Below are 27,975 nucleotides of genomic sequence, written 5' to 3'. Positions count from 1 at the left end.
AGAGAATCATAGTTTAGATTTGTGTAAGAGGCGCAAAGCAAATCATTATTCTGTGTCCACAAATGCCAATTGTGGAGGAGCGCCAAGCATCTGAGAGGGTGAGATTGAGGGTCATACTGCTTCTAAAAACTTTCCCAAGCTTTTATTCATTCAGTGTGCAACAAAAGGAGAAGGTTGAGTAAGACAGCTGTGATAGTGATTGGGGAAAGGAGGGAAATTGACATAGACATATACTAGCCAAGTAAGCATGTAGTTTGGATCACTTGCTATTCATTTACTAGCCATAACTCTTCCAGCGAATGAGTAGTAGTATTTGATTTCTGGAAAAACAACACAGTGTACATATATTATCTAAGGGAGCAGAACTCCTCAAATGTGTTTCCATTGGACCTTTGGACTGTACAAGATGGTGTTTGTGGCAGAACTTATTCTTCCTAGTTACATTTTTCTTAGATGGATACTAAAGTGAGTGTGTATTCCCTATGTAACTCTTCCAAATATAATAAATTTCAAAACACTTTATTCTAAAAATGAAAAATATCTTACATAGATAGAGCAACATTCAAATAAAATCTATGCCATAGCATACTTCTAGGAAGGACACTCCAAATCATTGGCTAGTGTAAATTTATTTATTTATTTGTGTGTGAGGAAGATCAGCCCTGAGCTAACATCCATGCTAATCCTCCTCTTTTTGCTGAGGAAGACTGGCTCTGAGCTAACATCTATTGCCAATCCTCCTCCTTTTTTTCTTCCCCAAAGCCCCAGTAGATAGTTGTATGTCATAGCTGCACATCCTTCTAGTTGCTGTATGTGGGACGCGGCCTCAGCATGGCCGGAAAAAACGGTGCGTCGGTGCGCACCCGGGATCCGAACCCGGGCCACCAGTAGCGGAGCGCGCGCACTTAACCGCTAAGCCACGGGACCGGCCCCTTGGCTAGTGTAAATTATTTAAACAAAATATACAGGTAGATTAAAAAAAAGATTATGAGGCTGTTATCACTTATTCACAATCCACAAGGTTTTCAGGGAAGGCTATAGCATTTCACTTTTAAAGGAGTGGGTTCTAACAATGGTTTCCTTTTACAAATTAAATTGGAAATCCAGGTAAATTTTATTTCCTCTGCCCAATGTCTAGTGTGATACCTTTGTTTAAACATGAATACTCCAAACATGCATCAAATTAGTAAAAGTATATGGCTTATGAAAACAAGAAGAAAGGTTAAATTTATAATGTCCGTTTTATACTTCATTTTAAAAAAATCACTTTATGGGACATTTTTGGCTCATTGATTTAGAAGGTATTAATGTGATGGTGAAGATCCGTCATTCATTTTTTTCAAGCCATTACTCATGTCCTTCACATTTCAGAAGGATTAGAGAGATAAGAAGACCAACTTTCAAGATTATATAAGATTGATAGAAAAAGCAAGCTGGCATTTCACCATCAGCTTGAGTTAAGATCCTATATTTTGACTGATATCATTGAGGTGTGATGTGGGCCAATTTCTTTCAATTTGACATATTTGTCAGAATATGCAGGAGATGAGGATTAACTCACACTTTAAAAAATAACATCCTCTTTAAAGACAATTTTGAGAAAGAAATCAAGCTGTAATTATGTGGCCTTTTAGAAATAATATTAATCATCCCGTAACTTGTAAATGAGAAAGATCAGTATCATTCTTTCCGTTATATAAATTATGAAACCCAAGGCTCAAAGCATTTGCTAAACTTTAATAAGAGTCTTAGTTAAATCAGTGACAGAGCCAAAGGTCCCTCCCTGCTAGAACTCCTTGATCTAAAAGGACATAACTGGACTTATATAAGCTACTCTAGATACTTGAATTGAACATTTTTCAGACTAACTGGAAAGTTATTTCCTGTAATACTTTATAAGACTGATTATTCTCCTATACCGATAAATTGCATTCAAATTTGTCATCATTGTAACTTTTGAATTATCTACCTAGCCAAAATAAATCAAAAAATTTAATTTGAAAAGTACAATTAGAATAATTGGATTAGCTAGTTGCTTTCATTTTAAGCATCCATACAAAAGGAAACGTAGTTTCAAGGATTAGTTTCTCTCATGCTGTGTAGCCTTGCTGATAGCTGTTGTAGTCATGGCAATTTCTGTTAGTAATTGCTGGTTGTATTTGCTCACACCTTTCTTTAAAGGGAACTTGTCTGTTTTGACAGGCTCACATTTTTTGCTCATTCTGAAAATTACTTGGGAAAATTACTTGAGTGCGGAAAATTTACTTGTCCTTCTCTCTTAGCAAAAACATCCCTCCCTGCTGAACACAAATATTGTAGTCCTGGTGAAATCTAACTGCTCAACTTCACTAGTCTGTTTTGTCTCAGTGAGGTTTTGTAATTACAAGTGGGAGCTTATTTTACAGTCTCCACTTTCACAACTGATCCTCAAGAAAAGGAAACAACCAGTTAGGCATAATAAATATTTCACTATCAGCTTGGACATGGTCACTTTAAAAATCTGAAGCAAATCAGTAAGGCAAGCTCTTCATTAGAATCTTCTGCTGTCTTATATAGTAATTGAAGAAGAAACAGAATCATCAAAGACCTGTATAATCAAATATTTCAGGGTGTGATTTGTGGCATCAATGCAGTAATAATATGGGGGTTGGTTGTTTCTTCCAGCCGGTAAAGTACTGGGAAATAAACTGAATTTCTGTTGTGGTTTACCTTTATGAATAGGCCTTCATAAAGCCCAGTCATCAGTAAAGGATTTGGTTTCTTTAAGCATATAGTCACAGCCATAAAGTGAAAAATTGAGATAATAAAAAGTAGGCAGTGTAGTTCCAGCATCACATGTAATATCATTGTATAACATTGAGTCAAAATTTGTAAATAATATTTTCAAATAGATTATGAATACCCAGGTGATTTGAGGCAAAAGCTCCCAATGTTGGCTTTTTGAAGTACAGGTGAATGGCCATCTTTAAATGCTTGTGCCGGTATGAAGTGAGTGATTGCTAGAGAGATATCTGTGTTTGGTTCTAATAAGATCATTGACGAGCGAAGAGTGATTAATGTTATTTTAACAGTAGATGCCGTCACATAGACACCTAATATGTATGTTAGTGGCTTTAGTGGGTTGTGTTTATTCAGGATAAATGAGACCCGAGGGCATCAAAATTAAAACTAAAGATTCAACTAAATCTTTTCATTTGTTTCCAAGAATCTAGTGCAGTAATCTGCCCATAGGCAATCAATTAACATATGCCAATTAATTAGCTTTTGTTTGCAAAGATTGATTTGCTATGATTCCTAAAGAACAAGGCTTCAGGGGCTGGCCCCGTGGCTTAGCAGTTAAGTGCACGCACTCCGGTGCCGGCGGCCCGGGTTCAGATCCCGGGTGTGCACCAACGCACTGCTTCTCTGGCCATGCTGAGGCCGCGTCCCACATACAGCAACTAGAAGGATGTGCAGCTGTGACATACAACTATCTACTGGGGCTTTGGGGGAAAAATAAAAAATAAATTAAAAAAGAAAAAGAACAAGGCTTCATTTAAGGGGAACAATATAAAGTCCTCAGTTTACCTATAATTGAACTCAGCGTGTACAGGGGTGATCTATGAAGTGCTATCCTTTCTGAAAAGCTTCAGTAGGGGTCATTAAGTACAAGGGATTATTCCATTGAACACTGTCTGTCAGAATGAGAAAGTTAGGCCTTAACAATCTTGCAGCTAGCACTTTATTCCTTTCTGTATATGGCATTTCCATGGTGAAGATGCCTCACAATGTTCCCAAATTGGGATTTCCCAGCCATCTGTGTTTTCCTGGACATTGTGTCTATTTTCCAAGGTTTAGAAGAGTCTCTGCCTATCATTTGTTTTACATTTTAGTAGTATCAACATAGAGGATTGAAAAGGAGGCTGTGTTTCCCTCTGCCTTTATTTTTTATTTATTTATTTATTTCACCATTTTTACCCTTCAGCATTAAGCTAGTGACCTACTAGCATCTGCCAGAAGATTTGCTAGTGTTAGACCCACATGCTTCTGGTGATTGGCAATGTGGAATAGCTGTCCCAAGTCTTGTCATTCACGAGCTGTCATAAGAACCCCAGGATGTTGTGCTCTACGCCTCCAACAAGCTCAGTTGAACTCCTTGCCAACCAACAGATAGTGCCACAGGGTGGTTCTGGTTCTCAGTTCCCATCAGCTCTTAGAAGCCACTACAGCCTAGAGAAAGCCGTCTTAGAAAACTTTCCAAAGCACATCTGCTATTTTCCCTCCCAACACCTATGGGATTTATATATGATATTCCATCCTATTCCATAGGATGAGTTATCTTGAGCCCTGTGCACATTACTGATGTACTGCGAGTGTTCAGTAAATGTCAGCCATTTCTATGATCAAATATCCATTATCATGGCTGAGCCTCTGTAGTGGCCCTCAGGATAAAATAGCTGTGAAACCCGGGTCTAGGATGCTCTTAGCAAGCAGCAGCTCCTCCTCTGACTAGATAGCTGTGTGTTCTCAAAAATCCCATAGTACACTATGATTACTCCTACTTCAGTACACATCTTGCCACACAGTACTTGCAGTTCTCTCTCCTGTGTCTTTAGCCAGATTGTAAACTCTGAAGAAGAAAATAGCTATGTCTTGTCCACTGCTGTATCCCTCGTGCTTAGCATAGTGTCTGAACTGTTCATGCATGTAGTAGGTGTTCACTAATTGCTGAATGAATGAATGAAATGTCCTAGTATCATAGGTACTGAATGACTTGCACAGAGTGAGAGTGGTCCCCAAAGAAGGTGTGCATTCTCCAGTTACATCCCAAAACATAGGGTTAGCATCATCAACATATGTACTATGAATACATGCAAAGCATTAATATTAGCAATTATGCTCCAAATATTAACCTCAGGTTGAATGCAACATAATAATCACACTTAGATATTAATTACAAATCCTTTGATTGGATAATAAATAACTATCCTTTCATCATCATTATGCAATATCATTACTGATGAGCTAAAATCTGCTTAGGTTAGTAGCCCCTAAAAGGAACTTTCCCTCTTAAGTAACCGTCACCCACATCCATCAACTGTGGTAGCCCCTCCTTAGCACATCTTAACCCTCTCTCACTTTTCACTTTTTTCCACCTGTTTTTGATAGTCTCACCAAATTACACACCTGGTCTCAGCTCCTCGTTTTCCTTTAGTTAATAAGATGCTAAATGTTTCTTGCTCCTTTTTTATCTTTACTCCTATTCTTTTCATAACAGCTTCCTATAGTATATATATTTCCATCCATCCAAGCAATAATCTACTGATTGCCCGATACTTGACAAATACAGTCCCTGCCTTCTTTGAGCTTATAGTCAAATGGAAGAAAGACTTTGAACTGCTAAGTACAATCAACGGCCTACGCAAGGTCCCGTTTTTACTAATATCTGACCACTACCAGATGAAGACTACCATGAATAGATTACTGTTGCAGAGCAGCATTCTAAAAGTATTTTTAGATGTGGGCATTCACAAAGCAACAAGAAAGGCCTAGGGACTAGGAGGTAGACAAGAAGGAGGTGCACTAGAAGAGACGCTTTTTTAGTAGTCACTATCCAAATATAAGCTCTTGAATTCATTGCCTGGCAACAGAGAAGCAGCTTCGCTCCTCAAAAGCTGAGAAAGAGCATCTCCAGAGAAATCCCTGGGGGATTTCTTAGCCAAATGTTTACAAACTATTGTTGAAATTCTTGAAGGTGGGGGATCCTAACCTATGCTCTAAGGACAACTGATTAAGGACAGAAAGAAAAACAGACTTTACCCAATAAATGAGTTCACAGAATTTCAGTACCTCCACCAGCCCATTTTAAGAACCAAACGCCTACATCATCCATCCTGAAGCAGATTTGATGCTGACTGCAGGCACGAATTGATTGTCAGTCCTGATCTAGTTTATCCACGGGAGTGAAATGACTTTGTTAACAGCCATCACTGCACCGATATTGTATTCAGGCACAAAGTAATTGTACTTAATACGAATGCAAATGTCCTACAATAGTGACATTTGTTCTTGAATTTAAAACATCTGCTGTAGAAAATTCTATTCCTTATTACAGGCTAGGCAGCCCTTTACAAATCTTAACCTATTTAATCCTCCCAACAACCCTATGAAGAAAGTACTACTATTTTCCCCATTTTAGATATGAGGAAACTAAGGCCAGAAGTGACAGTACTTGCCCAAAGTTACCCAGTTAGACAGACCTGGGTTCTAATTATTGCTCTAACACTTTCTGACTTTAAAACCTGTTCTTTCAACCAGTATGCAAAGTGGCCTTAATATAGAACATAAAATGAAGGAAAGAACGTACAGTACGACAGTTCTGGGCAGCTCTTTGCCATTAGCCTTTAGTTAGGATTGTTTACCCACTTTTCCTTTTCCCAGTGTGTCAAAATCAAGAAGCCAAGACGTTTGATTGAAATGAGCGTATCTTAAATACCAGTTTTCATGAAAAGAACAACTAAAGGCCTAATATGCTTGTTGCCTTATTCTGTTTTATAAAGGTCCGGCATCTAGTGCATTAGTTTGTATCCAAAAGAGACTATCTTGCAGGGAATACCGCCAACCTCTTCATTACACCTAGATCAGGGCCCTGGACCTCTGCTACTGGCTAACCCATCCCAGGCATTTGGTTAGATACAGTTGCTTCGGAGTCCACTTACGAGCAAGGCACGTTGCAATGGAGTCCTGATGTACCCACTTGCCTCACGTAGTTGTGGTCATTCAGTGAGTGGAATAGTGGTACAGTTGGCACCTGTTGCTGTTGACAAAGTTAGATAAGTTTAGTTATGTCAAGTGTAATTCACAATTTAACCATTCTTTTTTCTTTCTCCTTCACTATGCTTCCTTTCAAATTATTCCTCAGAAAACATCTGAAGTGTGGCACTAAAGTGATTTTTCTATCCCATTGTACTTAATAGCAAGTTGTGGCATTTATTTCTTTTTTAACATCCCTCTTTCTTTAAAAATCCTTATCTTTGTTTTGGTAAATTGAAGACAAAATGTGGTCCACAGCAAAGAAATGAGACATGAACCCCTCTACAGTATGTATGTTCAGCCTGAGATACCTGTGTTCTACACGGGACAATTTAAGCACAAGTCGTATCGGGTTTTAAACCCCCATGAAAAACACATCAGAGTTAAGCACTAGGTCTTTGGCTAACCTCTTCTTGATTTTTTAATGTATTTTAATGAAATCATCAAAATAATAGCATCTTCTTTGGAAAGATGTATTCTTCATTTATTCTTTTGTTCAAGACAACGAACTGACATTTCTCATATGTTGAGAAGATTGCACTTTCAAATATTACTGAGATAAGCCCTTGAAATTTACTGGCCATCAGGATTTGCTGCTTTCAATGATTAATTACCTGTTGGCACACTTTTCAAAGGTATTCTCCTTAGCTATTTCCTTTCATCTTGACCTACCGTTTTTATGAATAGCCTTTCATGTATAGCTCAGAAGAGTATTAGTAAAGGTTCATTTTGTTTCTCTGGGTAGGGATGCTGGTTTATAATTATAATGCAGTTTGTAACCACAGTGAAAATGAAAGCCCCAATAACTGTACCTCATTAGGAGCCTAAATATCATTTTATGACAAATCTAGTTCTTTAATACTTATGCAAAGACCTTAATAATCTGGAATATTTTGTCCCTTCAATCTGTCAGCCCACTAGGATTTATCCATCTATTCCTTTAGCAAATTCGTATGGGATGAATTCAGAGCTTGAGGCACTGTTCCAAATGCTGGAATAGAGCGATGAACAAAACATAACCCCTGTCCTCATGGAGCTTATGTTCTAGATGGGGTAAACAGACAGTAGATAAATAAAAAAAATAATAAACAATTTGCTTTGGCGAATAAACAGGCAGGGTTAGGGGGATAGAGCATGTTGAGAGATAGGGGCAAATTTCATATAGGGTGGTCAGGGAAAGTCTCTCTCTTAAGGTGGTGTTTGATGGACAAGTGGGAAGGGCCCAGGTGGATATCAGGAGGAAAAATATTCCAGACAGAGGTAGAAGCACATTCAAAGACGCTGACGTGAGAATAAGATTGGCAAGGGGGGGCAAGGTAGGAAACCAGTGTGACTGACATAAAGTGAAAAAGAGGGCAAGTGATAGATGAGAGCAGAGAAGTAGCCGGGATCGTATCACATATGCTCTTATCTTCCAAAGCAAGGACTTTGGTTTTGACTCTCAGTAAGATGGGAAGCCACTGGAGAGTGTTGAGTAGAAGAGCAACATGATTTGCCTTATGTTGTAGATTAATGTTTTACTGCAAGTATGGCTTTTATGGCACTAGTGGCCAGCTAACACAGTCAATTAGCGAATGCTATCAAAGAACCCAGTCTCCCCCATCCCTCACTGATTTTGCTTTGTTCCACAGCTACAGAATGAACCTCAAACTTTAACCAAACATGATGGACATTTGCTCTGTGGATCACAATGGAATTGACAAGAATGTGTAATTAGCTCAGACCATCCCATCCACACTACAAGGAGGGAAAAACGACTACATTCATTTAACTCAGCCATCAGCAGTGCAGGAAAAATAACTCCCACTAAAGTGAGTCAGTAGCCTCATCATAAACCAAAGGAAGCATATTATGCCTTAACTGATGGCTCAGTGGCCTTAAGGAAGTAATGCACCTTCCTAAGTACCTAATTTACTACCAGGCTGTGACTCAGGCTCAGGGGAAATCGAACCTATTATTGCTTACTCAAAATACAGTAAGTAACAGTGGATAAACATTGGGAGTATTTAGAAGAACAGAGAGTTAATGTTGCTAAGAAGACAAATATGTTATCTGTAGCAGTTCTCACACTGGCTTTGTGTGTATGTCTGTCCTCCAGTGACTGGTTGCTGTTTGCACACCCATCTGTTTGATTTCTCATTGGAGTTGCACACGTAATTTGATGTGCTTGTGCAGAGTTCAACACCACAGTTCTAATAGCTTCACACCTGTTTAATTTGTCTCCTCCTGTTTCTTTCTAATGCTGGAAAATTAGCCAAGTCCCTGACAATTGGTCATGGCCTATGGAGCCACCCCCAAAGCTATGAGGTTTGAAACTGTTAATGTTTGCTCGGAGTATCTGTACTGTCCTTTATTCTGGTCACTTAGCTTACAGCCCCTGTTCTTTCTTTTTTCCTATGATTTTCAGCAAATATCTGGCTTCTGTAAGCATTCTCTCAATAGATCGAAATTGCAGAAAATGTAACTTCAGTGACACCAAAGAGTGATTAAAGCATATTGTTTCTGGTGATTGGAGTACTAGTAATCTCACCATGCAGGAAGGTGATTTAAAAATGGAGCCTCATTATCTTATATTGGCACATAGTGTACAGAATCACTTCTAGTTCACTATGGTTAAATTGAATCATGTTTGGCTAGTCATAGAATGTACGACATTTATGTTCTTTTAGGTACTATCACAGTGGCAACTTTGGTCATTCTGTTGTGATTCTGAAGGATCTATTTTTAGATTTCAACATAAGCTATTTCCATTCTACTCTTTACCTTGACCTAGGATAGTCATACTTTGTCAGAGAATGGTAAATGCTTAGCTGCTGCTGCTGATGACAGTAGAACACTTAGCTATAACAGATGAAATTACCAAATGAATTCTTTTGAATGGAATAAATGCTCAATCAGGTTATCCTAGTAGGAAGGTATTCATCCACAGCCAGTCAGTCTGTAGCTTGCTTGGCCACTGTAGATTATAGAACTCAGTTTTGGTCTGTTGTCTCTCACCGTAAGAACACAGTTTAGGGCACTGCATGAGTTCTGGCTGCAGCTCGAGAAGTGCTCTTTGGACAACTGTCTGAGGAAGGCAACCGCCATTCCCAAAGTTCTAAGCACCATGAGTGCCAGCATCTAGTTTAGGAAAGATAGTGCACATGATAGGCACTCAAGACATTTTTGTTGACTTGAATGAGTATAAGCCCCACAAAATGGTATATAAAATAATCGGTCTTTGCAAGTCAACCAGAGATGATACTGCACCTCCTGCAAAACAAGAAACATGTAAAGAGGTTGTTCAGAGAAGCTAGGACTCACGAGGCAAATCATGCATTGTGATTCTGTCCACAAACCAATTCCTTTCTGGGGCCAGAACTTTTACCTGCTTTACCTAGAGAACAATATAGAACAGCTAGACTCATCTGAAAATGTTTTGTTTGACATGAACCAGCACATGTAATTGAATGTTTTCTCTCCTTTCCTGAACACTTGGCGTTTGAGAGTCAACCAAAGAACAAGTCCATATCTCCTTTCTCCATTGGTGGGCTTCAGAGCAAAGAGAAAATGGATCCATGACAGGCGAAAGAGGGAAGAACTGGGTGTTGAACCCACCCAACCCTCTCCCTGGAGACATAATTTGGACAGAAAAGGAAAAGGTTGTCTGTCTGGTACACCCTGTCTCCCTCACCATCATCACCTTTCCGTCAACTGACTGTTTATTTAAGTCGGAAGTCAGCATTTAGCCAGTTCTGCCTGAAGCTAAGTGAGGGAGTTTAATTCTGAGGACTGTGGTTTCCCTGAAGGGCCATATCCTCTGTCTCTTGGGGGAGGAGTGCTGTTTGTACACTCCTGATGCTGAGGGATATAGTAGGCACCATCATATGGCAACATCCCAAATTTATTCTGAGATGTTAAAAAAAAGAAGTAATCCAACTGCTGATGTGATTCATGAATAGATGATGCAACTTATGATGACATGATGATATGATTTATCATATACTGAACACGTGCTCTTAGAAGAAACTTTGTACAGAATCAATATGAGCCGTAAGACTAAATACAAATATATTGTGAACATTTAAAATTTTAGCCCCCTTATCTTTAAAGTAATATATACAGCATATTTGCCAGTATAGATTTTTCATCACCAGCCATCTGGTAAAAATTAGTATGAGATAAATAATTTAGCTTCCTTCTGTTCAGATACAATTTCATTACCCTCTTCCTTGATGCTGTGAAAAGTCTTCAGAAATAATCAGTTGTAAAGTGCTTTTGTATTCCAGCCAAAGCTGAGCCTGGAGGTTTCTGATATGCTGACGTTTGACTCGTTTTCCTCTGTATGCTGTGAAAAGAAGAGGTGCCAATTGTTAGCAAGTGGCCCCCAAAGAATTGCATACCTGGTGGCAGCCCCTTGCACAAGCACACTGCCTATTAAATCACAGCGTGTGGAGCCATGACACGAGGCAGCTCAGATGTTCAAGAAGTCATTCTTTTGAATTAAAAAAAATAATAATGCAGAGCATAAGAAAGAAACTTAGGAGAGAACAGTTAGATGTTCTCTGTGACCCAGTAATTCTCTCTAATCACAGTGAATATTCCAGCCTCTGAAACTCAGTAATTGGTTTGGAGGAGATATTTTTCCATTCATAAGAAAAATCTCTGCTGCTTTTGGTCCTGGCCTTATTTCTCCAATCTGGCTTGCGTTGAAGAATTTTATACTAGAGTTGTAGGAGAACATGTGCAAGATTGTGGAGGGCCTTGAACACCAGACCAGGGAGTTTGGATTTTCTCCTGTAGGCAGCAGGGAGCCATTAAAAGATTTTGAACAGGAGGAATGTAAAAAATAGGACTTGATTTGGATGCATGTTTAGTATAAATGTGCAATGATAAGATATATTAAGGGAGTGTTATGGTTCTGTTCACAGCATGAATATAACTGGAGAATTCATCTCTACTAGCTCTCTAGTTCAGCTTTTACGGCATGCAAATTTTCAGGGCCAGCTGTGTAAGAGCTTGATGGTAAAAGAACAAAGTAAGAATTGATAATGTGAATATAATTGTAAAGAAAGGGAGTTTTAGTGATCAAGATCATTGGTAACACAGAAGAATAATCATTTTAAAGGGGGACTCTAGAATTATTTGTTATTTTGTTTGAGTTCTTTGAAACTACTTCGACGCTATATAATTTAAGTTTTAAGTGTTCCCTGCAGGGATAATTTATGCATCTTGCATTCTCATGCAAATGTCTTAACAGTCTACACTGTTGAAAATGAATGCTGGAAATTATTCCAAATAGGTCATGGTTGTGCAAAGCTTATGAAGTATTAATCATTTTCATATATTCTCATAGTTTATATTATATTCTTGCAGTCTGTTTTCAACTATGGTAATACGTAGGTAACAAATATGTGGAAATTTAGATTGCATATTTTGATAAAGAACTGTAATTTGCCTATTTCAAAATTTAATGTCATCAAAACCCTTTTTAAAGAATTAATATAAAAATGCCACAGTATTTCAGGAAATACAGAACGAACCAAATTTAATTTAAACTAAGCTACTGAAAGCTCATTTATGAATTGTAGCTGGATGCTTGATCTAGACACTCCCGTAAAACACTGCGTTTTTAGAATTCAGGCTTCAACGCAGTGGTTTCTACATAACCATAATATAAGGTGATGATAATAATAAACGACATCACAGTTGACAGCAGCTTGGTCTAAATAGGGGGCCATTGTCTTGTTTACTGCGACATCTAAGCATTACATTTCTCTTATGAAATATAATTCACTTTATGATAGCGACATTCATATTTCAAAGTGTCTTATTTTAATGAACTTACACAGGACCTCTCCACACTAATCATGAGTTTCTCAAGAGACTTGGATTTCCTTTTTTTTCCCTTCAGAGATGAATGTGCATTACACTAAGGAAAATCTCCAGGAAGAAATAGGTTTACTCCTCTCTCTGTCAGGCTCCTGTATAGATAGTAATGTACAGAAGAACATAACCTGCCCTGGGTGGCCTCTCAGATTTTACCCTGAGCTCTGAGCACAGCTGGGAGTTTGGGCAGGAAATAGAGATTTTCTCCAACAGATGAGAGAGACAACTTACTTTTTTACCTTCCCCATTAAACCTTTGGGCGGGGGAGGGGGCAGTGGGATGGCAGGCATTTCTCAAAGGCCACAGGATTATAGACTTAGGAAAAACAAATCATCACATTTACTTTCTTTGTTTTTACCTCTTGTTGTCTTTCTCCCTTTGCACCCCCCTCCCGCCATCTCTCTGTCTGTTTCTCTCTATCTCAAGCAGACATGCACACATACATGCACGCACACACACGCGCACGCACACACACACACACAAGTCTGATTAGGTTCATTTATGTTTCTCCTTACCTACTACCCACATCTGCACCTAAAGAGGCAGAAGACTAGTTTCAGTAAATGTGCTCTGGGATCACTCCTTAAAACTCCCAGGGTAGGGAGAAGGTCACTGGAAAGAAAAAAAAAGCCCAAATATGCTAAAATTCAGTCATGAACATTTTGCAATAGAAGAATGAACTTTTCATGGCATGATCTAGGAGAATGTTAAATTGACACATTTACATAAGATAAATGGAGAGCTGCCTGGCATGGTGGAGAAAGCAGTGGGCCGGCAGCTGGCGAGCTCGGCTTGTATTCCATGTTAAAGCTCTTTCTTCCCTCTGCAACCCAGGACCAGTTAGGAAACGTCTTAGAGATCAGGTTGCCTTAAAATAAGGGCCTCCCACATGTCAACACCAGCTACCTTAAACCCATTCCAGCTTCCTCTAGAAGGAGCTGCTTCCCTGTGCTGAATTCATTCTCTAGCAGAAAGTGTGAAAGCCAGGTCCAGTGTATTAGCATCTTTGGTTCCATTTCTTCAACTGTAAAAAAAAAAAAAGCTCTTTGGAGAGGGAAAAAAAAGGTCTACCAAAATCATTATAATCATTACCTTTGTTATCATCATCAGTATTAAACTGTCCCTTACTTGAATGCCATAACTGTTTGATCAGTTGTAGAAAACTTTAAAAGTAGGCACTGCTTAAACATAAGGTTCTATTAGATTTTTCATTATTGTTGTTATTAGTAACCTACATTATGAAAGTAGAACTAGCAACAGTGGTTTAGAACAAAAGAAGTGAGATAATAATGTTTTACTTTTTGTGGCATAATAATTAAACTAGATGTGTAAATGTCATTTTGCCCATTAAGACTGGGTTATTGCACAAATCTCTTTAATATCATGTGGGTTCACTAATACACATTATAGTAATTCAAATTTTAGAATCTTAGGATATGTTAAGCCCCAAATTAAAAGCTCATGGATTGTTACCCTTGAAAAGGAATCACTACTGAAAGCAATTCTCACACATACAGTTAATGTGTAACAGGAACCCCTCGCGGAAATGGAAAGGTGCTTCTCTACTCCATTTTCATCAACAAGCACTAGTTTTCATAACAGTTTCAAGTTGGGAGTGGGGTGGGGGATGCTGCGTTTTCTTATAGATCACACAAACTGAGACGTAAGGCAAGGGAAGGGGTCCCATAGTCAATAAGCACTTACGCCTAGCTAGCTGCTTTCCATGCCCTCTGCGATCTTCCCTAGGAGGCTCATGGTGCTGTTCTCCTCTTACAGATGCAAGGTTAGAACACAGGTAAATTGCCCGAAGTCAGAAATCTGGAAAGTGGAAGAGGCAGGTTTGAACAGAGCTCTTCGGTGTTCCAAGAGGCAGGGCGCTCAAATAGGAGGAAGGGCTGAACCTTCAGGCAATGTTGGAACTGTACTTTTAGAAGAGAATTGACATCGCAGCTATTGTCTGCACAGTAACTACCATTTGGGTGAAAAGGCACACTTGCAATTGAGTTTATAAAGAAATGACTTGTTGGGGCCGGCCCTGTGGCATAGTGGTTAAGTGAGCGCGCTCCGCTGCTGTCGGCCCCGGTTCAGATCCCGGGCGCGCACCCACGCACCGCTTTGTCAGGCCATGCTGTGGCAGCATCCCACATAAAGTGGAGGAAGATCGGCACGGATGTTAGCTCAGGGCCAGTCTTCCTCCGCAAAAAAAGAGGAGGCTTGGCATGGATGTTAGCTCAGGGCTGATCTTCCTCACAAAAAAAAAAAAGAAATGACTTGTTAAGGGCTTCTTTCCCGTGGTTTTCTCACTTGTGAGGTGGGAGAACTCCTCCCTCAAGCAAGAGGGATGTAGATCCACTCTGAAGTTATTACAGAGAGCTGCTATCAAGATTAAATCAGATCATTATATATGCAAAGGGGCCTCCCACAGTGCTAGGCACACAGTAGGCTCTTAGGAAGTAGTAGTTTAGAATGAATTCTTCCATTTGAGTCTTAAATTAGTGAATTGACTTACCCTACTTAGACTTGTGGTGACTGTCACAAGTATCGTCTCATTCGCTCCTTTGAAGGGGCAAATGAGAGCAGAAATGCACTCTCTTCATAGAAAGATGACTCTCTTTACAACTTCCTATTCTCAGAAGTAATTTGCAGGTGTAATGTGATGTGACAGTCCAATAACCCTCTGGGACACCTTTCTCATCCTTGGTTTATAGATGAGGCCTTTGCACCTTGCCCTGTGATTCCTGGTTTTGTGGTTTGCAGTGGAAAGCACGCATTAGTGACTTCCATTTGAGCAGTTGCTGTTGTCTAGCATTGTTTTCTTACCTGTTCGAGAGAAAAGATAAGAAGTCTCCTTTGAAAGTCTTTGAAGTAGACTCGTGGTTATTGTAAATGACTCTCTTCTACAGAGGCTGGCCCTATCAAATTTAACACAACAGCTGTCCAACACGAATCAAAATTACAATCCTCAAAATTGCCTGAAGTACTAGAACATGCTATGCAACACACCTTGGTATGATTTTATTTTTAATAGGCCACCCACCTTGCCAGAGTTTTTTCAGTTGGACTACGGAGAAAGAACCTTTCTCCTTTGCATGACAGTTTGTTGCATCTCTGTGAAAAGTTTTCAGAGTTCCTAGCCTTTGAATTTTCAGACAGGAACTTGCAACAGCTATTTAAAAAGATACAACCAACTAAGCTTATTCTCTCGCTGACTACAAATACTTCCGAAGTCATTTTCTTACAGGTGGATTTAGATCCCACTCTGAAGTTATTACACAGAAAAATACTGCCACAGATTAGAAAGCATCATAGTAGTAACAGAGAATATTTATCCAGTGGGCACAAATTAATTCCAGTAACCAGCCAAAAGACAGGAAAGTTTATTTTTAGAAATTATATCTGATATTTGATTCCCTTTTCAAAACACATAGGTCAGCCTTGCTATAAGAAAGCCAACATCCAGAGTTAATATACATGATAGACAAAAATGTTTTAAGCAGCTATTCACTTTAGAGAAGTGTTCCTCACTTGAAAAAAAATAATTTTCCACATATTTTTGTTAAACAGTAAGATTTAATCTAGTAAGATTTAAAAAATGATGTGATGGTCACAGTCTGTCTGCAACATATCTTATGTAAGATCAAGTACATCTTCTACTACCTAATTGGATTGCCTAAACAATCTGTCTTCTTCTGCAAGCTTTGGGTCAGACTAACACTGTCTTGGGCCAGTTACACAGCCGTGGAGGCATGTGGCCCATCCCTCTCCTTTGTCACAAATCTCAACAAGTTACTTTCATTTCAAAATGTATTTGCTGACCAGGTTTGGAACTGAGTGAGGCCTTTGGATCATGTAATTTTAATATCATGACAAAAATAACTCGTCTTAGGCTCTGTAAGGGAGGCATTATTTTTTGTTTTGTCTCCTGCTTTTTTCTAGCTTATTTCAGTGTGTTTTATAAAACAAATTGCTTTGTAAGATTTGGCAGCCTGCGTACTCCATTGCATGAGACCGCTTTACAGAAATACATGAAAATGCAGAACAAGCCAATACAAAGGACTAAATGAACTCGGGGCCTAAAATATGGTCATATCTGCATCCCAATTCTGTTTTAAACAGGCTATTGGTTGACAAACTCCTTAATGTTTTTGTTTTTTCATTTTTGTTTGTGAAGCATTGAGGAGAAAAAGCAATACTGTGCTAGCCTATTTCACAGGGTCAGCATAGGGTAAATTAAAATATCTATTAAATATCATGCTATATAAAAATGCTACCAAGAAACTTCGTTGTAACCATAGGAAGGAAATTAGTCCATGTGCATATTCTTAATTATAATTTGCGTTTCTTTACAAATGGTTGCTAATTTACATGTGTTCTTTTAAGTCATTCTGTTGCGTGGTGTTTCATGAAGCCCGTTTTTAAGCACTTTGCTTCTTTAGCGCTGTGGCTTACAGCACTGCAGCCTTTTCAGCCGACTACAGACAGAAAGGAAAAATGAAGGGAGGCAAAACAATTTTCTGGGAATCAAGCTTAGAGGAGAACACAAAATACAAAGTGTAATTCACGTGCAGCCCTAATTTTGGCCAGAATTTTTATCTTCCATGTTAAAACACATATAGGTAGACCCTTTCTTTGTAAGTTGATGCCATAGTGGAAAAGAATTTTGAAAAGAAAAGAGAATTTTTTCATTTTGCCCTGGGTTTCCTGGGCATGTATTACCAGAAGTAATCCCACATTTCATGTTTATGGAGCTTTGCAATTTTCAGAGCTGCTTTCACATACATCATCTCATTGGATCCTCGTACAACAATCCAGTAAGGTCAGCAGGACTGCTAGGTTTTTTCTCCCATTTTCCAAAAATCAAGCTACTAGAATTTAATTGACATGTTTAGCTATTTGCAGATCCAAAGACCAAGAGTGGAAGTTTAATGCCTATATCTTGGTTAACAGGAAATCTCTTTATTCTTGCAGCTTAAGCATTGTTTTGTCTTCATTATTCCTTCTTCTCTTCCTCCCTTTCCCCCTCCCTCCCTCTCCAGTTTTTTAAATTGAATTTCTCTGTAGGCTGCTTTCCTCCTCCTATCACCCACTCTCTGCTCCCGCAAGCAAGTTCTGACTTGTCAGTCTCTACTCCAAAACCAGCCCTCTCTTCCTATAGTGCCACATTGAACCCTTTTTTGGATCTGTACAAGGTAACTTCCAAGTTCTCTTCATATGACATTCCATTCTTTCCTTTATTTAGTTCATCAGATGTGTATTGATCATTGACTCTAAGCCAGGCCTTATGCTAGGAGCTGCCCTCAAGTATCTCACAGTCCAGAGGATATTTGAGTGAACAAACGATACTCTGTTTATCATGAATTAGTAATTTTGCTTAGCTACAGTGCACTGGGTGAGTATTGATTCTCTCTTCTCCAACCTCTCCCTTCCCGTGCTTTGATCTTAGTAATAATGAAGTTCATTCACATCAAATATACCCTAGGAAAGAACATCAAAGTTGTGAATATAATAATTAATCTTGAATTTTGAAATCACAGATAGAGGAGAAGTCTGTATAGAAAATATAGGTAGTTATGGTGTCACCCCCATGGGTATGAAGTATATTTTAAAATTCTATTTTTTTTATTTCTAACAGAGTTGAAAATCTAGTTTTAATCTGCATATTTTTTCATTAGGCTGGAGAATAATTGGCACACACAAGTCAGACCTGCTTAAATAACCTGCTAACTTTAAATCTAGAAAATTAATTGTCATCAGAATATGGCTCAGAATTAGAAGAGTGACCTTTGCTATTGGTAGTAATTGTTAAATTAATTGGAGCATCAGACTACTGAAAATGTGGCCAGAAGAGAGGAGGGAGAAGAGAACAAAGTGAGAGGATTAAAGAGAGAGAGATTAGTTATGATATGTTTATAGAACCTGCTGAAAAGAGGAAATCATGTTTTACTAGGTTCCTTTTTCAGAGTTTCTTTAAATGCCCACTCATATATCTATAAACTGTTTTTGTTTCTGTGTTCTATGATGCCTGCTTTACAAACCTTATGTGTAAATAAAACAAAATGTATTGAGAAACATTATCGTACACCAGGATACGTGCACTTGGCCTAGCATATACATAGGTGAAAGGTTATACTTGCTGTGCCGTGCTGTGATTGCAGGCTTTGGTCAACGGTCTAGGGGCTTAGCGTTGCCATTTTATCTATGGACAATATACATGGCAATCCTCAAAACTTCCCATCCTACTGAGATACGGACTCAAATGAAACACTGCCACCCTATCAGTGGTACCATAGCTGAAAATACAAAAGCAGGGGGAAAAAGAGTATGAAAAATCTGCTATTAAGGCCTATGTTTGCCAAGTTACTTCTTTTAATCAGGAAGGCATTTAGTCGTGGTGTGTGTTTTGGTATTGTAGATGTGTTTAGGGCACTGAGATGACATAATTAATGTACAGATAGTTTTTAGCTCTCACCTTTTTGGTTATGGCTACTGAGGATGTCGCTGCACATCACCTGCTGAGGGACATGGCCCTTACTTGGCTTCCTTCAGGGAAGCCCCCATCACAGCCCATGCTTCCTCTGACCTGGCTCCAGCTCCAGGAGGCCAGAGAGGTAGTGCACCCCTCTGTACTTTGCTCTGTGTGCCAGGGGCAACACAGGGCATTGTTGCTTCTTCTGACTCTAATAGAGAATAGCAAGTTACACAATCCAAAGCCTTTTGTGCTGGAACAAAGGTATTTTCTGGCACACCATTGGATCTGGGAGTTATTTGCATATAACCAATATTACTGATTGTGTTAATGCCTTCTTCACTTGCCTCTCAAAGTCTGTGTGGATGTCTAATAGGCCTTGATAAGGGAAGCTGACTGCCATTCGTGACTGTAAGTATTCTCCAATATGTTCTATTGACCTGATGTTGAGGGTTTCAAATGTTTTCTTCTTGTCAGTGATATTTCAACCTCCAAAGAACTGTTTTCCCCTTAATAGTGAGTAAATTGGTAAAAAGAAGTATTAGATTTTGCTCCTTGATCTGTTTGTTCTGCAAATGTATATTCTTCATTCCTTGCCCAAATCATGATCATTATAACTAACTGGTATGGATTCCTTAGATAAAAAGGTTCAATATTCACTGAGAAAAAACTAACCTTGAACTTTAAGGGGAATAGAGATAATGATCTAGAAGAGAGATTTTAGAGACAGATTGATTATTTCATGAACTAAAAAGACGTTATTCCTCTGAAAAAATATAAATATGCAAGAGAGGTAAACAACTCTGACGAGAAATCAATGCATAAAATGTTATAAGATATAAAGCACCTTTTCTTTCGCAGCCATGCCGAGTAATTTCTTAGTGGCTGTGCAGGGAACACTTGACATCTTTTTAATTCATTCATTCATTTATTATGATAGCAGATATTTATCTAATGCATATTAAATGCAGAGCACAATGACTACTGCCTCTGTTTAGTGCCTACTATGTGTCAAGGCCACTATGTTACCTTTATAAAGAGCTCTAATAATTGTCTCCAGGTCAATCAAAGGAGATTGATTCCTCACCATATGTCTACCTGCTGTCCTCTGAATAGGGCTTCCCTGGTTAAGGTCAAATCCAATTTCTATTATTTATATGAATCACTGCTGAGACATAGAGAGATACAACTGCACCCCTCTTCCCTTTGGTGGCCCTTCCCGTGTTTGGTGGGATGTTCACATTTTTCCACATTTGATAAAAATCAAGCCTCTTCCGCCTACTCCTTCCAACACTGGATAAAATGACAGTGTCACACACAGAGAACAGAACACTCCTTTGGTTGCTTCAATATTCTTTTTTTGGCCTCATTTTCCTCCCTCTCTACTGAGTTTTGGAGTCCAAATTTAGTGGTGATGACTAAGAAATTGCCAGGATGTGACAGAGCATTCAGTTCATTGAGTCCTTCCTTGCCATTTTCCGATAGTTGTAACAATTACCAAGTTTTTCCTCCTGATGTCGTAGGTGCCAGTATCTGAGTAGTATCTGTTATTCTTAACAGATACTAAGCCACGCATACAGGATCTGCCCATGCAGTGACAGCCTCCTTCTACATACAACTGATTTCCTTACATAGCGTTAAGGAAATTCCCTGCAGACTTTATTGGTTGACATTTCTGTATCCTGGAATTTCCAATACTTAAATCTGAATCACTGAAATTCAAATCCTATAAACAATAATTGAATGGTCTGCAGTGTGCTGCTAGGCAATATGACCAGTTATTTATGAGAGTGGGAGATGGATTCAGAAGTAAGACAAGTCCCCTGCCGTCTGGAGCCAATCGAGCACATGCCTGAGTCACAGGACCGAGCTAGACATGTAGATAGAGATCATGGGAGCACAAATATGAATGTAATCACTTCTGACTGGGGGAGATCATATGTGATTCCAGAGGCAGTCATATGTGAGCTAGGCCTTGAGGGATGAGAGGAAAGCCAGTAGGTAGAGAGATAGAAGAATGACATTCTAAACAAAGGACATTAATGGCCTCTGTAAAGGCACAAAGGCACACATGATTCTGTGGTAGAGGATGAGACTGAAGGCCTGGTAGTGACTGAATTATGGAGAATTTTAAATGCCACATCAAGTTGTCATTTTGACTGTAGGCAAGGCAAAACCATCAAAAGCTCCTGAGGAAGAGAACTTTGTTTTAGGAGCGAAATCTCCTAGCAGATGGGGAGAGACCAGCCAGGAGGTTATTACAGCAGGCCAGAGGAAAGGTAATAAGGGTGCAAATGAGAGCAGTGGCAATGGGAATGGAAGGTAAAGATCATGGACTGGAGAGCATGTGAATGAGCTTCAAGGTCCCCTGAGGTTTTAAGTGTGAGCAGTTGCCCGGATGGTGGACTCTAGTTACTGAGACAGAGGACTCAGAAGTGAAGGTGAGAGGAACTGTGGCTCTATGCTTCAAATACTCTTCTTCCCCCTTCTCTGTTTTGAATTCCTATCCATCCTTCAAGGCTCAGCTAAAATAACACCCTCTCTGTGAGGCCCACCCCTCCCCAGTCCCCCAATCAGAATTAAGTCAGACTTCCTCTGTTCTCATACAACACCTCCTTTATGCCTCCCTTTCTGTACTTGATGGCAGCACACCCTGTATCCAGGTCATTTAGGTACATGTCTGACTTCTGCAAATACATGGTAAGCTTTCCGACGTCACGTCTTATTTACCTATGAATTTTTAGTACCACCTGAGCATATAATAGATTGTCATAAAATGTGTATAAATGAATGAATGCTGCTGTCACACAAGATGTGAAATGCAGCCTTTTTTTTGGGACCTGCCTTAGAGCACAGAGCGATCCCATCTCATCATTTTGTAGTCAGTCATACAGTATGTTTATGTGGCTAAACAGTATCACTCGCCTTGATCGTATATGTTATTCACCATATTTATTTTCAGATGATTTCTGACTCTTTATGAAAGTAAAACCCACTGGCCAAGAATGAAATTTTTTTTCCAAATGGTGATTTAGTTTCCAAAGAATTTCAGCACCACTTCATACAATTGTCCTTATCACTAGAGAAATGTGGAGACCTTTAGTCAAATTTCTTTGTAGGCATACCTTGGCTTTCCCTATGTAGAGAATCCTACAAAGAGGAGTTTTCACAGCCCATAAATAGAACACTTTGGTTCCTACCATGTGATAATTGCCTTAGGAGTACCTTTCTTCTTGAGTAGGTTGAATCTGTGTGAATCTTCTGAGGATCTATCAAGTGTACCCCTAGACTGAAATAACCCCCAAAGATGACTACAGTCTGTGCACTCTCAAGGGCAGATGGGGGGAATCAGTGAGATTACTGAGTGAAACAGATTTTTTGTGGATTTCCAGAAAAGAAAAGAAAATTGTTCAATTGTTTAACTTTCAGAGAAAGGCTGCCTCTTTTGAGGACTCTGTCCCTCTCTTTGCTGAAGTGACTCTCTGAGAGCATTTCAGGTCCTGTTGGTCAGATAGCGTGCATTGCTTAGAATGAGATCTAATATGAAAATGAAGGAAAATAGGACCATGGAGGCATTGTTCAGAAAAGACTGGTGTCCAGAAAGTATGCAATATTTTTACAAAGTATTTTTTTAGGGTTTTATCAAAATTCATTCCTCATAATGTCTTAGCAAATTAGCAAAACACTAATGGCTTCCTTGGTGCCACTGTCACATGTAGCTCGGTTCTCATTTTTCTCATCTTCAACTCCAAGTGGATCCTCTGCTACTCTATGGATTACTTAGAGATTCAAATCTGCTGTTCATTTCATTTTGCTCACAATTGACCATTTTTAATAGCGATTTATTGCATACACATGCATACACAAAACTTGAAAGAAGGCTTTCTGTTTTTGTTTTTGTTTTTTCTGAAACAGTCTGTTGGGTCAGGAACCCTTCATTTGTGTGGGCAAGTGCAAAGAAACCATGGCCAAGTACGTGGAAGAAAATCACATTCCAGGGTTCAAAGTCTCCTTGGCTGCTCTCTCATGTCTGCTTGTAGAATTACTGTAAATTCCTTGTTTCTGTATTGTTTTGCTTGTAAATGTTACTGTAAGGCAAGGATGGGGTGAGGGAGGGAATTTCTTTTCTTTTTTAAGTCAAGGTCCAATGATCTAAAAAAAAAATCGATTTGGTTTACCTAAAAGTAAAAGGTAGCCTTTCTTTGTAGCATCCCTTTAGAAATATAGGCAGCCAGCATTATAACGTTGTAACACAGATTTCAGCCTTGGGAAATTGAAAATTATAGCATATAGTAACTGCAGAATCTATGAAAATTAAGTACAAGGACCAAATGTTTATTTTCTCATAGTTAGTCCTGAGGGGCACAAAGCTCCATGTGACTGCTTTATGCTTGTCTTTTTGATCTTTGGTTCTTGTATTTGTCCAGTATACTACACTTTTGTGGCTGGTTCTAGTTTTTCCATGACCTTATTACAAAGAGAGCTAATCATTGATCAATAGCACTTGCACTTAGGGCTTTTTCTAAAGCATCACGTGAAACGTTATATATAGTATTGTCTTCTAATGATGATAGTTTATGCTATTAAAATAGAACACGGGTCATACGCGCTTTAACCAAGTATGTCCTCAACACCTGAAGGGCAATACCACATGGTTCTCCATGAAATTCATTCTATAAATATTGAGGTTTTGTTTATTAACTTTTCTTGCAGGAACATTTCACACCTGAGTGCAAATTCAAAGAATCAGTGTTTGAGAATTATTACGTGACATATTCATCGATGATATACCGTCAGCAGCAGTCAGGCCGAGGGTGGTATCTGGGTCTGAACAAAGAAGGAGAAATCATGAAAGGAAACCACGTGAAGAAGAACAAGCCTGCAGCCCACTTTCTGCCCAAACCACTTAAAGGTAACCTTGATATCTTAGGAGCTCTGGATTCAATGAGTATCAGTATCTAAATCAGTCCTTTATCATGCTTTTGAAAGTGGAACATAATTCTACCACATTAAAGCACTTGTGCAAAAATTTAGTAACATTTTACAACATTTAAAAACATGAAAGCATTGACAATAGTATCTAATCTCCTGATTTTAATTTTTCCATAGTACGTCTCCGTAGAACCACACCTTACTTATGTGGAAGTAGCTTAATTGCTAACTCAGGACAGCCAAGAACCCGAAATTATGCCACAGTGGTCCCTGGGCAGAAACACAGTTGCTAAAATGTGTGCACACTTAACACTTATTAGAAAGCTCCTTGGGGCCGGCCTCATGGCTTAGCGGTTAAGTGCACGCGCTCCGCTACTGGTGGCCTGGGTTAGGATCCCGGGCGCGCACCGACGCACCGCTTCTCCGGCCATGCTGAGGCCGCGTCCCACATACAGCAACTAGAAGGATGTGCAACTATGACATACAACTATCTACTGGGGCTTTGGGGAAAAAAAGGGTGGAGGATTGGCAATAGACGTTAGCTCAGAGCCAGTCTTCCTCAGCAAAAAGAGGAGGATTAGCATGGATGTTAGCTCAGGGCTGATCTTCCTCACAAAAAAAAAAAAAAAAGCTCCTTGGGCCCTCTTTAAGGACCTAACAATATCGTCCCAACAATTTCATTCATATTTTTGTTTTCCATTCAGTTTTAGCCAATTAGTAGCACATTAGAAAGGGTGAGGGATAGGAATGGGCTGCAGAAGATAGGGATGTTAGAAGTAGTAACACATGGTGGGGGAAAGAGAGAAAATACAGGCAAAACAGAGCAAGACCTTCAAGAGATTAGTAACCAGGGGTTAGAATAAGGGTTTAGAGTAGGGGCAGACTGCCCAATCAAGTCACCAATGCACTGCTTAACAGCACATTTTCAGGAGCCAGACTACTTGGATTCAGATCTCAGGTTCACCCTTTACTAACCGGATGTCCTTGGGCAGATTATTGATCTGTGTGTGCCTCAAGTTCCTCATCTGTAAAATATGGATAAGAGTACCTCCGTCATAGGATGCCTATGTAGGTTAAATGAAATAATGCATGTGAAGCACTTAGACCAGTATATAGCACATTATAAGTGCTCCGTTAAGTGTAAGCTAGTACTGTTATTTACAGCACAACAGTAATGATATTTACATTTATTGCATTAAGAATTGTGCTAATATTTAGACTCTTAGAGAGTTGCATTTTAAAGTATGATAGAAATCAGTATTTTAAAATGTTTTACATTTTAATATTTGGCTTGCACAGCATGATGTAGATCATATTTAAACTTCTAAGAGCTTTATTAAATGCACTTTTCATTAATGCTCTCATATACAAACCATAAGTGATGGAAATTAGGCATTAGAATTCTTTACACACTACTGCACCAAGACTAGATTTTGCTTAATCTGATCCAGTCCACTCTCTAGCGAGTCCTTGAAAGCAGCATTTTTCATGTTTGGCTTAAAGCATGGAAGCCTAGCAACCAGAAGAAAAGTTGAGGGCCAGTGAGCTGTGCCCATATCAAGGCCTTTCACACCATCTTTCTGTGCTTTTCAGTGGCCATGTACAAGGAGCCGTCACTGCACGATCTCACGGAGTTCTCCCGATCTGGAAGCGGGACTCCAACCAAGAGCAGAAGTGTCTCCGGCGTGCTGAATGGAGGCAAATCCATGAGCCACAATGAATCAACGTAGCCAGTGAGGGCAAAACAAGGGCTCTGTAACAGAACCTTACCTCCAGGTGCTGTTGAATTCTTCTAGCAGTCCTTCACCCAAAAGTTCAAATTTGTCAATGATGTTTACCAACAAACAGGCAGAATTCACTATTCTATCTGCCATTAAACCTTCTTATCATCCATACTAAAGCCCCATAATTTAGATTGAGCTTGTGCAGAAGAATGCCAAGCATTATCAATGAACCAAATCTGGGAGAAGGACTGCCCAATTTTCTCATGATCTCATCGATGCTTTGGGGATGACAAACCAAAAACATTTCACGGCACTAACGCTGACAAAAATTTGTTCTCCAACCAAGAAAATTTAAAAGACCACAATTGCTCTTCAAAAACAAAAAACAAAACAAAACAAAATTAACTGCTTAAATGTTTTGTAGGGGCAAACAAAATTATGTGAACTGTGTTGTTTTCTTGGCTTAATGTTTTCTATCTACGCTTGATTCAAATGTATTATTTCCTTTGGTATAGTGCAACTTTATGATTTCTGAAATTCAGTGGTTCTATTAACTCTGTGTCACTTAATCCAAATCAACCAAATTCAGGGTTGAATCTGAATTGGCATCTCAGGCTCAAGGTAACAGTGTTCTTGTGATTTTACCAATTTTTTTTTAGATTTGTAGTATTCTGGTCAAGTTCTTGTGCTGTACTTTGTGCATAGAAATTGAGTTGTTTTGTCAACCCCAGTCAGTAAAGATTACTTTAAAAAACAAAGATTATCCTCAAGTGTAGATTTCTCTTAATTCCATTTGTGTTATCATGTTAAACTATTGTTGTGGCTTCTTGTGTAAAGACGGGAACTGTGGAACTGTGATGTTGTCTTTTGTGTTGTTAAATAAGAAATGTCTTATCTGTATATGTATGAGTCCTCCTGTCATTGTATTTGGCACGTGAATATTGTGTACAAGGAAATGTTAAGACTGGTTACCCCTAAACAACATATACTTATACTTGCTTCTGGAAAAGTGTTTAAGACTTAGCTAGGTTTCCATTTAGATCTTTATATCTGTTGCATGGAAGAAAGTTGGAATCTTGGCATAGAGTTGCATGATATGTAAGATTTTGTGCATTAATAATTGTTAAAATCTGTGTTCCAAAAGTGGACATAGCATGTACAGGCAGTTTTCTGTACTGTGCACAAAAAAGTAAAAAAAAAAAGTTGTTTAATATTTGTTGTTGTATACCCAAATACGCACCGAATAAACTCTTTATATTCATTCAAAGAAAAATCCTTCAACATATTTATTCGGTGTCCATTATGTGCCAATAACTGTCATAGAAACGGGAGTTAAACATTGAATTATGTGCATAAGGTCACTACCCTCAGATTATCTCCAGTCTAGAGATTCATATTAACATGAACACTCTGAAGTGTAGTTATTGTACTAATTATTGTACTTGGACTTCAGATTGGAACAGCAGAATTCTCCTTCCCATTCAGTGATGGAATTGTACAAATGAGACCTATGTTCGAGTATTCCCTCTGCCATTCACCCCGTCATTTCCCCTCTCTGTTGCTCATTTCTTTTGGTAGAGGGAAGACACAAGACTGAATATCTAAAGTCCTTTCCACCTCTGAGAGCTGAAGGAAAATGTAAACATTTTTAATGTGAATGACTTTTCACTAGCTTCCCAAATCTGCCATTGCCTGGCAATGCACGCTTCAGGAATAGTCGATTTATGAAGGTAAGAGTGGAGGAACAGGTAAAACATAATTGATTGGTGCTTTTCAGGGCATCCATCAAATAAAGTTGCTGAGGTCCCAAGAAGCATGCTTTTGCATGGAGGGGAGGCTGCCCATTCCTGGGATGTTTGGGCCAGATTCAGCAGGAACTCCTAGCCCAGCCCAGCTCAGCCCAGTCACCTTGTGATGCCATCTTAAGCCCTCATCCTGTCTCGTCCTGTCTGAGCTCTAAAGTCTAACTGCATGAAGTGAGGCCTCATTTGGACTCCAGACTCTTTGTACCATGTGCCATGAATAGACTCAACCCCCGCCCTCTATTAAGTCTTACTAATTTTCAGTCAGTAGAGAAAAGTAGCACATTGTCTCCCTATTGCTCTGAGGACTTTAAGGTTTGGTTATTGACTATTTTGGTTGCTGCTTTTGTTTTTTCACTGTTCAGGAATAGTGTAGGTCTACTGGTAATAA

At 39.1% G+C, this 27,975-nt stretch overlaps 1 protein-coding gene across 3 annotated transcripts in view; it reads left to right on the top strand.

The window, feature by feature from the left end:
• Window positions 1–27,055, top strand: part of FGF13 (fibroblast growth factor 13) — a 469,867-nt gene extending 442,812 nt beyond the window's left edge. For all 3 annotated transcript variants that reach the window (XM_058536856.1, XM_058536854.1, XM_058536855.1), the window contains 2 exons: window positions 23,840–24,038; window positions 25,652–27,055. In XM_058536856.1, coding sequence (XP_058392839.1) covers window positions 23,840–24,038; window positions 25,652–25,788 — 336 coding nt within the window. In that variant the 3' untranslated portion in view covers window positions 25,789–27,055. The remainder of the gene's footprint in view (window positions 1–23,839; window positions 24,039–25,651) is intronic.
• Window positions 27,056–27,975: the final 920 nt, after the last annotated feature.

This window comes from Diceros bicornis, chromosome X (genome assembly GCF_020826845.1).
Source record: "Diceros bicornis minor isolate mBicDic1 chromosome X, mDicBic1.mat.cur, whole genome shotgun sequence".
Taxonomy (NCBI): domain Eukaryota; kingdom Metazoa; phylum Chordata; class Mammalia; order Perissodactyla; family Rhinocerotidae; genus Diceros; species Diceros bicornis.
This window is presented reverse-complemented; position numbering and strand designations above follow the sequence as displayed.